This window comes from Drosophila erecta, unplaced genomic scaffold (genome assembly GCF_003286155.1).
Source record: "Drosophila erecta strain 14021-0224.00,06,07 unplaced genomic scaffold, DereRS2 tig00000000-arrow-pilon, whole genome shotgun sequence".
Taxonomy (NCBI): Eukaryota; Metazoa; Arthropoda; class Insecta; order Diptera; family Drosophilidae; genus Drosophila; species Drosophila erecta.
The window spans coordinates 4,804,211-4,819,796 of NW_020825194.1; the positions used below are offsets into that span (position 1 = coordinate 4,804,211).

The window sequence follows — 15,586 nt, forward strand, 5'->3', positions numbered from 1 at the left end:
GAAAAGGGTAGAATGACTCAAAATAGTGTTCGCTAAATTTCGGGAGCTGTAAACCTTATAAATTCAAGTGGAAAATCATGAATAGATCTTGTTGAGAACTTCGTTTGCTGGCAATGAGAAACTTAATAAACAGATTTTTTTAAAGGGTAACTCACATAGTGATCACAAAACTGGATAGTTAGGATCCGATTCGTAGCTGGATACCCAAAAGATGATATCATGCGTGGAGGCAAGTATCTTAGAAAGTATCTTTTGTAAAAAGTGAGCACTTTTAGCAAGCAGCTTCTGTTCGCTGCGAAAGCTAGCGAAATCACAGAGCTTTGCCGCCGAGCCACAAAAGCTGTGCACTGCAGTTGGTGCGCTGCCATCGTGAGGTGCAGTTGGAAAATCGCGAGAAAAATCAATTTTTGAAAACCCGCAGCGCTCGCTGAAAATCCATCCGTGATCCTCATCCATGAAGTGGGAGAACTACTGCGACTTTGTGGCCGGATGCTTTGGCGGTGAGTGGCAGACCTCCAGCTGGTATTCAGCCCATATTTGGCAGAAGTCTGGGCATGACGCAATGCAGCAGCAGCCGCTGTTGATAGGCCACTTGTTGAGGGGATCAGCCTCAGCCCCGGCGGAAAACGGGCGCCATGGTCAAGTTCACGTGCAGCGCCCCTGATCCATCGGATTCTTGGCAAGCGGCTGTCGGCGGTTCGGTTCAACATGTGTGGTTTAACTTTGTGGCCACAATTTTAATTAATTTATGCTGCATTCTTGATTTTGATACTTTCATATTCAGGTGCCTGCGGCGTGCTGGTGGCCCACCCACTCGACACCATCAAAGTGTGGCAACAGGCCTCCAACTCATCCGTCGTGACGGCCATTCAACAGATCTACAGCCGCAACAATGGGGTAAGTTTGGAAAGGAGGATTACGTCTAGTTGCAAGTTTGGGAAGATGCATTTTTAATTTTATAAATAATTTGATGAACTAGAATTTTTTAAGTCCTTAAGACACTAAGTTTCATTTGACATTTAACTTTCAAGCTCTTTGCTAATTCAAAACTGTTCCACAATTGAAACCCGCCAAAAGTTTCCCATCCATGGCACTGTTTTATTTTTAATACCAACTCCGACTGGACGCAATCCTCTAGAGCGGGCGACTGGGTGGCGATGGGTTTAATCGATCAGCATCGCCTCAAAGGTCAACGGCTTCTACAGGGGCATGTTCTTCCCGTTCATCTCGACGGGAGCGATCAACTCACTGCTCTTCGGCATCTACGGAAATCACCTGCGGCAGCTGCGGAAGGTGTGCCACAGTGACTACCAGCGGGAGCAGCTGGAGTACCACAACATGTTCCTGGCGGGTTCTGTGGCGGGATTCGTCCAATCCTTCATCGCCTGTCCCATGGAGCTGATCAAGGTTCGCCTGCAGACAGCCACTTGTGGGTCATACTCGATTTTTCAGTCCCAAAATGGCGGGTTAATGTGTGAAATTCCGCAGATTACAATGACTATCTGTATGGCCAGCGAAGGACCGCCTTCGGCACGTTCAAAAGGATACTCAAGACTGATGGCATCTCGGGCCTCTATCGCGGACTTTTGCCCATGATGTGCCGGTGAGTTGCTAATGGTAGTTCCCAAAATACATGGAACTTTAAATGGTTGTGTGCTTGCAGCGACGTCCTGCCTTACGGAATCTATATGCTGGCCTATCGTCAGGGCGTGGACTACTTGGACAGGCGGGACTTTGTGCGCCGGCGACGCAGTCAGTCGGATGGATCCAGTGTGAACCTGTTGGTGACCACGCTGGCTGGAGCCTGGGCCGGAGTCATCTCGTGGGTGTGTGTCATTCCGTTCGACGTGGTCAAGACGCTGATGCAGGCGGACGAGAACCACAAGTACCGGGGCATCTTCCACTGCGTGCGGGTGCAGTACAGGGCCTACGGCTGGAGGAGCATCTTCCGCGGCAGCTGGATGCTGGTGGCACGGGCGGTGCCCTTCAACGCCGCCACTTTCCTGGGCTACGAGTATGCGCTGGAGTGGTGTCAGCGGTGGAATGGCACCTACGTATGACCCAGCAAGTCTGGCGGAGATTAGGGGCCTTAGTTTGTATGCTGTGTACATTGTTGTCAACTGAGAAGAGTGTGATTGAATTATGAAAACTTTTTCTATTATTTACTTCAATGCTGTATAACAGAACTAACAAATAGCTTTAATTGCCTCACTTTGAAAAAGTTTTGTCATATCAACAATGACTTTAGTTCACTTTTTCGAAATTCACCTTTTGTAAGCTTTAAAATTAAAATTATGAAAAATTGCAGCCATAAAGCTAACTTTTCTATCGTTCTTTTATTTAGATACGAGTGCTTTTAAATCTACATTTGCAATTTTGTTAGGAATAACAAGTGCAATAACTTTTGAATTTAGAAAAAAATCGAATCGGCTTGGGTCTGCGCTATCCGAGATATCAACAATGAACATAGAAAACATAGAATTGGTGTGGCCGCATTGACAAACGCGAGTGCTCAAACTCCACAGCAGTAATGTTAATACTTTTCTGAAAAAAAGGACAGATTGAGAAAAAAAACAACGGAAAAAATAGGCTGAAAATTTCAAAAAAAGGATGAAAAAACAGGACAGATTTTTTATTACAAAATAATAGATTATTATTTAATTACTTACAGCTCGAGATTAATTTAGTAGCACTTTGTATACGAATAAACATAAAAATATATATCCCTTTCACTGTAGGGTAATCAATTACAAGAATTTAGGAAAAATATTTTCTTGTAGCCCTATAATTCCCAACTAGTTCTAGTGCAGACTGTAAGGCATGTCTTCTAATTTAGAGTCACAATTGCAAAATATTGCAAGTAATCTCTCTTGTATGTAGTAGTATATGTAGTAGTGTATGTAGTAGTGTATGTAGTAGTGTATGTAGTAGTGTATGTAGTAGTGTATGTAGTAGTGTATGTAGTAGAGTATGTAGTAGTGTATGTAGTAGTGTATGTAGTAGTGTATGTAGTAGTGTATGTAGTAGTGTATGTAGTAGTGTATGTAGTAGTGTATGTAGTAGTGTATGTAGTAGTGTATGCAGTAGTCTATGTAGTAGTGTATGTAGTAGTGTATGTAGTAGTGTATGTAGTAGTGTATGTAGTAGTGTATGTAGTAGTGTATGTGTTCTTAAGTGTGATTAGTTGCAAGATCACATTGGCATCCCTCTTGAAATAATAACCAGGCAAATGTTATTCATACAAGTGTTTGAAATGTTATAATATTTATTTTAAAATATTTATTCATAAAAAATATTTAAAATACAATATAAAATTCTGAAGAACACATAGTTATTGCCGCTTTTAATATTTGTTTAGGAAACAAGAAATTTTTATTTATACCCGTCTTTAGGCATTTTGGCAGAAATCTGAAAATGATTGCTTTTGTATATTATTTTGTTTGTCTTCTTCTTTAGGCAGTTTGAAAAAGTGAGTTCGATATTCATACGATTACACACAATATCGATAACATTTTACTTAAAAGAGGTGCAACATAGTTTGCAAACAAAAAAATGTGGAATTATACCAATTAAATTTGAAAAATTCTAACATTGCCTAAAAGGGACTGATTTCCGTATAGAAAAACTTAAAAAAAGACAGATTTCCCGGTTGGGGCTGTTTGACATTTTTTCCTGATGAAGCAGTAAAAAACAGGACAGATCTGTCCGGAAAAAGGCTAAATTGGCATCACTGCTCCATAGGCTTATAGCACTGTCTGCGAACGGTCACACCGAGTCGAACGATGAACAACAACACAACATCGCGTCGCGTTCGTTAAAAAATCGAGATAAACCAAATCAAAGTAACAAAGTGTAGATACAGCACGCGATTTTGCGTATTTGCATTGTGCTGCCACTTAATGACCCGTGTCCAGTGAATCTATTGGCAGACACAAATGGTCAGCGCGCTGCAATGCAGCGAGTGGCGATGAGCAGCCGCCGAAAAAGATGGCAGCAAAAATTGTGCAAGTGAATTAATGTCGAATTGCGCACAATTATTATTAAATTCACTAGTGGTAGTATGTGCAGTTGCTTGTGGCGCCGCGAAAAGTTCGCAAAGTTCGCTGAATTTGCGAACAGGAGGCTCGAAATAACGGTGTACAGGAAGACGAAGAGAAAAACAAACTGAAAAGCAGAGCAAAACGAAAAGCAAATAGCAGATAGAGCAAAAGTCGGGCAAAAACGCAACAGAGTGAATTGTTTCCATTGCAGCCCCCCAATTCTGTTATTTTCCTCCCCCTCGGCAATCCCCCCCTCCCATCCAAAAAAAAAAATCAAATTACGTGGCAAGTGGTCAGGCGAGAACAACAACAAGCACCAAACTTGCTGCTGCAGGTTTTTTCTTTTTTTTTTTTGTGTTCCCATCTCTTTGCTTTTGGTTTACTGTACGTGCTGAAAACGCCCCCCAATCCGCACCACCCAACCTACACCCACCACCCGAATAAACAAATAAAGGAGTGCAAGAATCCAGCGGAGCCACCACCATCGTCACCATCGAAATGTCGTCACTCAAGGTCGCCGTGAGGGTTCGCCCCTTTAACTCCCGGTAAGTCCAGATATCCTACGCCTATTTATAGACACAGCTATGGCCAAGGAAATAGCAACATCGGACATAAGTAGAGGCCAAAAGAGCAGGTTCGTCCAACTGACGGCCAAAGTGTTTAGTTCAACAAGGAACCCACACAAGCGATGTCAATAATATTTTAGATCGTATTTCTATCTTATTCCATATTTGATAAAACCCACAATGGTATTAATCATAATTAAAAATGTGCTATATTTCTGAAAAAAACTTTATAAATTTCCTTTTTTTATTTTTTCCTAAACAACTCATTAGCATATGACTAGAAATGGGTTAACTTTAAGCAAACAAAAACTAGCTTCGCGTTATCTTTATGACCTCACTTATCAGTAGGAGAATGTTTGTTTGCTGCGCTATCTGTCGCGTATCAACTTAAAAACGCCCCTCAAAAAGTGCGGAATTTAGTTGCGCATTTCGCTGACTCAAAAGCACAAAAGTATTTAGAAAACAAATTTCGTTACAAAAAACCCCTTGAAATACAAGTGTACAGAGTACTGGACTGCCCGAATGTGCCTACTTAAAACCACATTAAACCTTTTTATTTTTACTAGCCTTGTCTACGATCGTTAAACATTTTTGTTGCTGCTTGTGCTTCTTATTTTTTGTGTCTTTATCTTGACTATCTGGCGAAGCGGTCATTGCTTTTGGCACAGTTACTTGCGAATAAAACCGAATCGAAAAAAGGCATTCGAAAGAAAGACGAACGCACCGAGAAGTTGGCAGAACGGCCTCACAAAGAAAGATACACATGTACCAGTAAAGATACATTCCGTAATGATGTCATTCATCTCCGACGTTCGATATAAAAATCACATTAACCCATACAATACGGCTTTGTGCGCTTTGAGTTTACGGCTGCCGTGTGTTAATTGTGCATGAAATAAAACAACATCATCAGCGGCAAATGCTGTAATTATAGTAGCAAAAAACTGGAGCTAACTCCCTGCCGCGTTGTGACATCATCGTTTTGGCTCAAACTTATGCAAAGCAGCTACTCATTATGACAGGGCACCCTCGATAAAGCAAACGTTAGATTTGCACTCATTGCTCACTTGAATATTGTATATGAATAATAAAATTATAATAATAATGAGCATTGTGCATACTTGTTAGTATGTTTAAGACAAATTTAATAAAGCCGTCTCCCCTTGGAGCGTTCACTGTAAATCATTTTGCATAGTTTCTTTGGCCTCCGGACGGAAATTTTTAGCACATATTTCCACGGCTCCTCAGTGGACATGCAAGACTGACTGCTCGCAGTAGCCTCCATGCGAAAACAAAAGCAGAAATCTACTATAATTACGTATATGTGTGCTTTATAGGCACTGCACCCGAAAAAAGCAAACAAAATACACTTTGATTTTGGCACGAAACTGGCCAAGCAAGTTCCACATCCCATCGCTCATGAGTCACAGCGGCGAAATTCGTTGGTGTCCCGCATAAATATTTAATTGGGAAATGAATCAAGGCCCGAGAAGAATTTTCCGCTGGCTGGCGGAGTTTGCTATATGGGGCGATAGCTCTCTTCCCGTAATCTCCTTGTGGATGGAGATCGCATCGGGCCAAAGATTAACGAATTAAAGCCACTCAAACGCAATGAGCACTGAGTCGACTTGGGTCGACTTGAGTGCAGCTCGGCAAAGTGGAGCGGCGTAATCATGGCAGCCCATGAAGATGGGGGGAATGACCTAAAATTGTCGCTCGAAATGGGACAAGGCACTACTGCTGTCATGGAATTTATAGAGCTTTACAGCCGCAGAATAAACACCCTTTATCACTGCAAAAACACCAAACATTTGGGTTTGTAATAGAGTAAAAGCTTTACTGCCTAATCATGGGAGCACTCCAGCTCTCAAAGGTACAGAGAACAATTAGGGAATAAATGAATATACAAAATTGCCATGTACCCAGCAAACAACCATCTTCAGTAATAACTAATTGTTCCCCCAAATCTCACGAGCTTCCCATAACAGGTTTATAATAGCACCGAATACAGACAGTAAATGAAGTTCTAATAACAATCATGTGATCTTTTTCTGTATATCTCGGCCGTAAAGTTATGATAGGCGTCTATTTAAATACTAGATCCAAGTTTTTCCTTGAGTTGGTTGCTATCACAGCTCTTCTGTTTGCTTAGATGCGCCGTCGTGTGTGTTATTTTTCCAGCTGAAGTCTATTTCAGCGTGTGGGTGCCCCTATGAACTCCAGTCAACCGGTTCCATCGGTTCCATCTTGAAACGAATGTTCTATGCCCAGACGCGAGTTTTTCCATCTCTCTTTTTATTTGCGCCGCTTTTCCTTTTGATGTTGCAATCAAGTCGTTGCTTTTCTTCCTCATTTTTGTGTTCCCTCCAAACCGGATTTTCTTTATAATTCGTAGCCAGCTAGCTGAGAGTCGCCTGATCACAGGGCTAACATGTCAATTGGATTGCATGGGCCAGTCCATTTCTCGTCTATTTCCATTCGCTTCCCCGGGAAACGCCCCCTGACTTTTCGCCATTTGTTCGGGTCATGCAAAAATCGTTAATAGGAATATTTATGAGCTAGCAGCGCGCTCTATTTATAATCCAACACGAAAGGCCGCAGAAGGGCGGGCTGTGTGGAGGTGTTGCGGAGAAATACTATTCATTATGTTACTTTAACAATGGACTGGCACGACGTCTGTCAGTCAGGGATTCATTATTTGCGACAAGTAATGATGAGTAATAAATAAAAATGTCATTTTCACTTCCCATTGCAGCGAGATCGACATGGACGCCCAGCTCATCATGGAGATGGAGAACAAGAAGACGCGTCTTCTGAAGCCTCGTCTGCAGTCCATTCGCGATGCCGGGCGGGACAATCATCATGACTTCACCTTCGACTATTCCTACTGGTCATTCGATGCGGAGGATCCGCACTTCGCCACCCAGGAGCAGGTGTACAGCGATCTGGGCAACGACGTCGTCGATTGCGCCTACGAAGGTGAGCCAAGGTTCCAGGGGTCACACCATTCGATTACACAATTGTGACGCTCTAACCCCCAGCTAATTGAGCGAGTATCGGTCTACGCCTTGGCTTTTAGGCCGTATTCCACACTATGCACTGCCAAAAACCACAAATATTTCGAATTTCATAGCATTCTATATCTGCCAAAGTTAGGACTGAAGAATTCGCGCCGTAATTAGGAAAGATAAAGATTTCAAAGGCAACCACTGCTAGCCTTTTCATATAGATTTAAATATAACCTTTTTATAGATTGGATGTTGTTTGTTGTACATGTATTTCTTTTCTGTGCACATTTTCCATTAGCCCCACGGCGAGAGCGCTTTTCCTTCACTGTGTTTTCCGGCACTCACGGGTTTGTTTACATTTTCCCTGTGCGTCTGCTTATTGGCTTTGATATTAGGTGTTCCCTCGAGTTTCCCAAATTTCCTTTTTCTTTTTTTTTGCCTTGTAAACAACATTGCGGAGCTAAAAATAAAAACAGCAAGAGTGTATACCAAAAAACCCCATACAAATGGCTTCAGACTGAAACGCTCTGCTGGCGACTAATTGTAAATGAGTTTTAGTTTGTATGCAAGTAGGTGCAGTTTGCAATAATCATGCGAATTTCCTGCTACCGGATGGATGACCGCCGATCCAGAGTTTTCCAGAGTTTCGAGAAGTTTCTTTTCGACTGCCCAATTCTTACATGATTAAGGTTGGGTTATTACATGACTAAGTAGTTTACTCTCTGGCAAGCTAGCAAAAGTAGTTATTGCGCAATTAATATACAATATATAATTGATTGCAGTAATTCAAGACGTATAGTTAAAACGTACCTGTTGCCCACGATTTGTATTTTGTTCAGATGATAGTTTTCAGGCATTTTTAATACATTTCGAGCTGCTCACTTGCCATTTCAAATATCTAGAGTACGTAATGCTTCGTGTAGCTCCTAAGTGGGCTTGATTCGATTGCAAAAGCTGGCCAAGAAAGTAAGCCAAACAAAACTTTCGCCCACAACTCAAGATGCCAAGCGAAATGGAACAGCTGTTTTGCTCGGCGTCGTTTTGGCACGCTTTCAATATCAAATTACGAGCAGCCAAGAGTGGCAAAGTGGCAGTGGGAATGACAAACAGCTAACATGCATGCGCCATGCAGATAAAGCCAAGTCACTCCAACGGCCATAAACATTGTGCAGTGGCGTCCAACTGACTGGCTGGCGATTTGAGTTAAAACTCTTCGGAAATGTGCAAGTGTGCAAAGAAGGAAGTTTCATTGTTTATAATATATTATTCAACGTTTTTCACGATTTGATTCAGAAAAGCGAACAGCGTGATCTCTGCTTGATTACATGTAAAGTGTAACGAAAGCTGTGCTTAAAACAAAGGATGACAGCTTACAAAAATATTGAAACTAAAGATGACAGCTTACAAAAATATTGAAACTAAAGATGACAGTTTACAAAAATATTAAAAATTGTTTTGCACTTGGCAAACCCGGCCAGTTTCTTGCTGTGTAGCTTACTAAACGACGGATAATTTTTCCTCTGCGCTGAGCATTGTCTTGGTAATTGTTGTTGCACCACCTGTGCGGTCTCGAGTGACGTCGAATGCTAAAGCAAATCTTATCTCACACCTGTCGGCCATCGAGATTGTCCAACGAGCTGTTGAAAGGCTTGAGCCGCCCATCCTCCAATCTCTAGCCCCATCCTCCATGACCACTTGGTGTAATTCGAGCTGGAGGCAGTGGATCCGATGGCTTTAATTGCTGTTGGCTAGGCGCCAACGATGATGTCGCAATTAGTTGGCGCTAGTCAACGTTTTAGAGAGGTCATCGCTTGAGTCATCATCACTTGTATTGAAAACATTTGTTGTTCATTTTTTCAGACTGCCAAAAGTTCACTTATCAATTGTGCGCCTTTGTGGGGTTTTGTGCAAATAATTCGATGCTCTTGCATTAAATGGCACTTGAGACTGATAAGAGTTTAAGTGCGGCTTTAAAATCAGTCAGTGAATGGAAAATATCAATATTTACCAAAGAACAGAAGTTATTTGCCCTTGTTAAACCTAAATTGCTTTATTCTGCGAATATATTGTATATATTCGACCCCTTGTTTGCCGGCAATGTTGCTCAACTTTGATTGTTTTTATTTCCACTCTGAATGTTATTATGTGTCACCGATGACGGTGCATGCCTATTACTCAGTCACGAAAGGCTTGCCTCACTTTTGGGCGGTGCAGCAATTGCAGCATACCCTTCGTGACTGGCAATTAACTTTGGATGCACGATGCGCTCGAGTGGCAACCGCCCAACGTTCTCTTTTTATAGTTCTTTAACACAAAAAGCGTAATGATCCATGGTCAAATTGCTATTAATGATCTCCAACACCTCCCATTCATTCTTACCAACAACTAATTTGTCTGAATTTGCATTTTTTCAGGATACAATGCGTGTGTGTTTGCCTACGGACAGACTGGCTCTGGCAAGACCTTCACCATGATGGGCACGCCAAGCAATCCCGGCCTGATACCGCGCATCTGCCAGGAGCTGTTTGCCCGCATGCGTGTGGGTCAGGAGTCGGGCACCGGCTACAGGACACATGCCAGCTATCTGGAGATCTACAACGAGAGGGTCAAGGATCTGCTGGCGGCACAGAGCACTGGCCATGGGCTAAGGGTGCGGGAGCATCGCAGCCTGGGTCCCTATGTGGAAAACCTCTCACAGCACGCCGTCTCTGACTTCGATGAGATTCAAGTGAGTGGTTGGCATTCCGTATGTTTCGAGAACCCCCTACTCATTCACAAATCCGATTCACAGGAATGCATCGCAAGGGGAAATGCGCAACGCACCACGGCCAGCACCAACATGAACGATACGAGCAGCCGCAGTCACGCCATCTTCACGATCACATTTGTGCAGGCGGTCTTCATGAATGACATGCCAAGCGAGACAGTCTCGAAGATCCATTTGGTCGATTTGGCAGGCAGGTGCGTAAGCGTAGGCGTAAGCGGAGCATGAAGCACTGCTCTAGAAAGTAAAATCACACTAGGGAAAAAAACATTTGGTATATATAAGAAAGCTATTCGAAAACCTAAAAGGATTAACTTGCAATTTGAATATCTGTACACCCATTCAGTGCAGTACTGTCATTTACATTTATTATATACCCCCTCTGATTATTCTTTGCAGTGAGCGCGCCAATGCAACGGGGGCAACGGGTCAGCGGCTGAAGGAGGGCGCCCACATCAACAAATCGCTCGTGACTCTGGGTAGCGTGATCTCGGCTTTGGCGGAGCAGACGGGTGGCGGGCACAACAGCAGCAGTTCCGCACTTGCCACCACACCGAATGGGGCGAGCAAGCGGGTGCTCTACATTCCCTATCGCGACTCCATCCTCACGTGGCTGCTCAAGGACAGTTTGGGCGGCAACAGCAAGACCATTATGATTGCCGCTCTTTCACCGGCCGATTGCAACTACAGTGAAACACTTAGCACGCTGCGGTACGCTAATCGGGCCAAGAACATCATCAACAAGCCGACGGTGAACGAGGACACCAATGTCAAGCTGATCCGAGAGCTCAGGGAGGAGATCAACAAGCTCAAGTCCATGCTGGCGGGCGATATTGTAAGAATCTATCAAATGGCGTTTTTCTAACGTGCAATTACATATTGATTTTTGTCCATCAGCACTCTCTGCAGCCATCGCTTAAAGTATTGGCCGATCTGCAGAAGAAGGAGGCCCAAGAGAAAGTACTCACCGAGGAATGGACGGAGAAATGGAAGGTGGCCCAGTCCATTTTGCAGGAGCAAAGGAGCCTGGGTCTGCGCAAGTCGGGTGTGGGCGTGGTTCTCGACTCAGAGATGCCGCATCTAATTGGCATCCACAACGACGTGACCACCGGAGTGACCCTATACAGTCTGAAGGAGGGCGAGACGCGAATTGGCAGCGAGGATGCGGAGGTAGATCAGGACATCGAGTTGGCCGGCGATGGCATTCGTGCGCAGCACTGCAGCATTTTCTTAAAGGGTGGCGTGGTTACGCTGCATCCCTGGCCCTTGGCCCAGTGTTGGGTGAACGCCCACCTTATTGACGAACCCAAGCAAATCTCGCAGGGCGATATTATATTGCTGGGCCGAACCAACATCTTCCGTTTTAACAATCCCGCCGAAGCTGCAAAACTGCGAAAGGATTTGAGTCGGTCGCAGCTGGACATGTCCCGGCTTTCCCTGATCACCTCCTCCAAGGAGAACTTGCTTACCTGCAGCATATACTCGGATGAAGATGGAGCATCGCCTTACAAACGTCCAGAGCGACAGTATTATCCTCAAAGGCCCATGTCGCGCGACGATCCGGAGCTGCAGGACGAGAATAGAAAGATTCTAGACACCATTGAGAATGCCCTCAAGCAGCTCAATGTGGTAAGTGATTATAGTAATAGATGTATTAATATAAAATGTAAAATGTTATATTTTTCTTGTTTAGGAACGCGTCCAGATGCACGACCAGTACAAGACCAAAGTGCGCAAGCTGACCGAAGAACTCATTCGCCTGGAACAGGAGGAAATGGACAGCTTGCAGTTGCTTAACTGCCGTGAACAGGAGCTGGTCGCCCGCAAGGACATGCTGTTGTGGGAAAAGAACAATGAGAAAGTTCAGGTGCGCCATTCTGATCCCATCCGTTTGATTGCATGTCTTCATTAATTGTTTCTGAAATGGATGGACTGATTATTGTGCTTGTTTATTGCCTGTTCATATTCATTCTTTTTCTTGTTTTGGTTTTATGTTCCTTACGATTTTCTGTTCGTTCCATTTTCGTTTTAGATCGACATTGTGTGTAGACAAATTTCAGCGTTTCAGACGCAGCTCGACTCTAAGAAACGAGATTTCTCTGAGTATGTAGCGAAAGAATTGCAGGAACTGCAAGATTGTGGCAAACTGGACGAGGTTTGTTTGTTTGTTTAGAATTTCTTTGCTTAGATTAGATTACATTTTAGATACCATTAATTAGACATAAATCTATTACCATGACTAACAATCATATTTGTGTATTTACAGATGGGAATGAAGATCGAAGAGGGCACTCCTCTGAATGATGAACTGCTGTTGCAGGTATCGGATTCCCTGGATTTGTTTGCAGCGCAGTTTATAAAGGACACTGTGCGGAGAAATGTAAGTATCCATATATTGATTATCAGGAAAAGACGTTTACATTTTTGTTTAAACGATTTAAGAATGAGGAAATCCGGAAACTGGACGAACAAATAGCCGAAAAGGAAAGAATACTCAATGCCAGCACTACGAAAATAGCTAAGGTCGATGAGACCATGCTGGAGATCCAGGCCCAGCTGGAACGCTTGCGTCTGGAACGCGCCGAAAGCGAGGCTGAGTCCCAGGCGATGCGCGCTAGGAAGCAGAATATGAAACTGCAGTTGGGCAACAAGTCGATGTCCACCTCTACGAGCACCAACGAGGCTGACGATGTATCCAAGTCAGATACGTACGAAACCTGTGATACCTTCCACACCGCGCAGTCCAACTTATCGCTCGTTTCATCGCCCACAATTACGGAAGGCCAACAGTCGCCGCTCAGCAATTGTTCCTGCGATGCGGAGGATGAGGCCGAGGACACGCGGAAAGATGACCTCTCCGGCAGTAGCGAGGAGACTTCACGAACCTGTACCGCTGGTCCCAGCAGTGGCAGTGGAAGTGGGAGTGTAGGCATTGGGGGTTCGGGATCCGCGCCCAGCTGCACACCCAGTTCGCAGGCCATCATGAGTGATAGCGGTGTGTGCCTGGACAGTCGTAATCAGGCTATCCTGCAGAATGGTCACCTTAACAACTACAAGCAGGGAGTGCGCACCAGCGACGAAGACACCGGTTCCTGCTCCTCCTGCGAGCTGGGACGGCACTCTGATTCTGCTCGTCCGTATTGCCCACTGCACTCGCTGCGACGCAAGATTGCTGCCCAGAAGGCACTGATCATGAAGAACCTAGAAACAGACTTGAACAAGGCCCAGTTGGATGAGCACATTGCCGATCTGCAGGATCTGCAGCGACGCTATATACAAATGGAGCAGGAAATGCTGCAATCGGTGCAGGACTTGGAGGCGCATGCCCAGTGTTGTGCTGACGAGCGCTCCGGCATGGAACGGCAGTATGAACTAGCCAGCTCTATTATGCGTTCGAGTGTGATGAGTCCCACCAGCATGGAGGAGTCCACTTCGCAGATATATTCACCCAGCATGACAAGATCCTGCCCATCTATGCGCGAGTTTCGTACGTATTTGGTTATGATTTGTGGGTTGTATATCAATTATATATTGTATTTGTTTAGCTGAAGGCGAACACTTTATTACCATTCCGAGTTTTGTGATGCGGGGCGCCGGCAAGCAAACGCACTACGAATACGAGGTTCGCATCGCTCTACCCGATGGCAAGTTAAACATTCTGCGTCGATACAGTCGCTTCAGGGAACTGCACCTGTGCATGAAACACTGCTACGGTGCCAAGGTAAGTGTATGCTGACTGAGAAGATTTCCCCTTCAATACATTAAGACATTTTCAATTAGATATCGGCACTACCCTTTCCGCGGAGAGAGCTCTTCGCCTCGAACAGCGAACCGGTGGCGAAGCATCGTCGCCGCCTTCTAGAGCTCTACTTACGACGCCTATTCGTCGTGTGCTCGAAGATTCCGCAGTGCCCAATCTACGAGGGACCCGGCGGAACGGGCCTCACACGCGCCTCCCTCGTCCAGCTGTCGTCTTTTTTCAAGAAGGGCCTGTTCGAGAACGGCAAGCACGGGACGGGATAATAGTTAACCTACTGCTGAATTATCTCCTGCCTACAGTGTGTCTTTTTATTTACTTGTACTACCTGTTAAGCTATATGAACGACAACATGGACCTGTTTTGATTAGCTAGCCGAAACTACTGTGTAGATTAATTAGTTGTAAGCCCCGTAGCTATGTAAGACCAACAGTGTCCTTCCTAACACTCGAGCATATGTGCGACATTTTTTATACCCATTGTTATCAACTGAATCGGAGCTTTATATTGAAATCACTGTAAATGTAACTGCCAGTGGCGACGTTGCAATCTCTGATTTGTACTACACCAAGTGCAAATATATATTCTATCTATTAGTATCGAGTTGAAGGTTTGTTTAGATGGTTTGTTGGTGTTTGCGGCCAGTTTTAATTAGTTAATTATTTCCCTTTACTAGCTAATTATACGCATAGGTGTACGACTTCCAAAAAGTTATTCCAGTTATTTAGTCTGTGATTGCCAACTGAAGTTATAGATCAGAATCCAAGCAAATGAGCGTAACTGAACATTTCACGAGCGAGTAATAGTAATCCAACTGACAACTCCGTAGTCTAATATCTCTTAGGCTTAAGCTACTTGTACAAATAGAACACTGATGGGTTTAGGTGGGCAGATATTTAGCAGTAGGTATTAGGTTCACTAGCTATTAAGTTGTAGATCTAAGTCGATGCGTCGCAATTATACTAAACTAATTATGAGTACAATTCCCGAAAATGTAACAACATGAAATGTTCAATGTAAAAAGCATAGACTAAGTTTATTTATAGCAATATGCTAGTTGATATTGAATGGTGAAACTGATCGATCGGCGGATCGATGGCGATAATTGAAACAATAATAGCCTAGATGTAGCAAAACCTGATGGTTCCGCCCACTCAAATGGAAGTCCCTCCGGGGCAGGCCAATTCCGATTTGACAACAGAGTGGCTGCTGTCTTAAAAAAAATAAATACGTAAATATATACATAAAACTAAATGTTTGTTCTTCTTCATAATAAATAAATTAGCCGTGAACTAATGTAGAGCCCACCACTGTATCACATGTACATTTATATATTCTACCTTACCTCTACAACGCATGTTTTATTCTTTTGACATCATATTGTAAAATCAATTTTTATCGTGTGACAGAATATTTATTATTATTTTCAAGTATTAATCTGTTAATATTGT

The 15,586-nt window shown here is 43.8% G+C and overlaps 2 protein-coding genes across 3 annotated transcripts; both read left to right on the forward strand.

Annotated features, from left to right (window-relative positions):
• Positions 1-345: 345 nt before the first annotated feature.
• LOC6554357 (solute carrier family 25 member 45) lies at positions 346-2,315 on the forward strand. The gene is made up of 5 exons (XM_001981496.2): positions 346-500; positions 785-897; positions 1,189-1,429; positions 1,489-1,603; positions 1,664-2,315. The coding sequence occupies exons 1-5, from the start codon at positions 455-457 to the stop codon at positions 2,058-2,060; spliced, it is 912 nt and encodes a 303-aa protein (XP_001981532.1). The 5' UTR covers positions 346-454; the 3' UTR covers positions 2,061-2,315.
• Positions 2,316-3,762: 1,447 nt separating this feature from the next.
• Positions 3,763-15,380, forward strand: LOC6554358 (kinesin-like protein Klp98A). 2 transcript variants are annotated; one of them, XM_001981497.3, is made up of 12 exons: positions 3,763-4,585; positions 7,362-7,585; positions 10,029-10,342; positions 10,406-10,575; positions 10,778-11,213; positions 11,276-12,007; positions 12,072-12,245; positions 12,411-12,533; positions 12,645-12,758; positions 12,821-13,865; positions 13,924-14,099; positions 14,159-15,380. In XM_001981497.3, exons 1-12 carry the CDS (start codon positions 4,539-4,541, stop codon positions 14,399-14,401), a joined length of 3,798 nt encoding a protein of 1,265 aa, XP_001981533.1. In that variant the 5' UTR covers positions 3,763-4,538; the 3' UTR covers positions 14,402-15,380. The 2 variants fall into 2 exon arrangements, with proteins under 2 accessions (XP_001981533.1, XP_015009224.1); XM_015153738.2 differs by lacking the exon at positions 12,411-12,533.
• Positions 15,381-15,586: the final 206 nt, after the last annotated feature.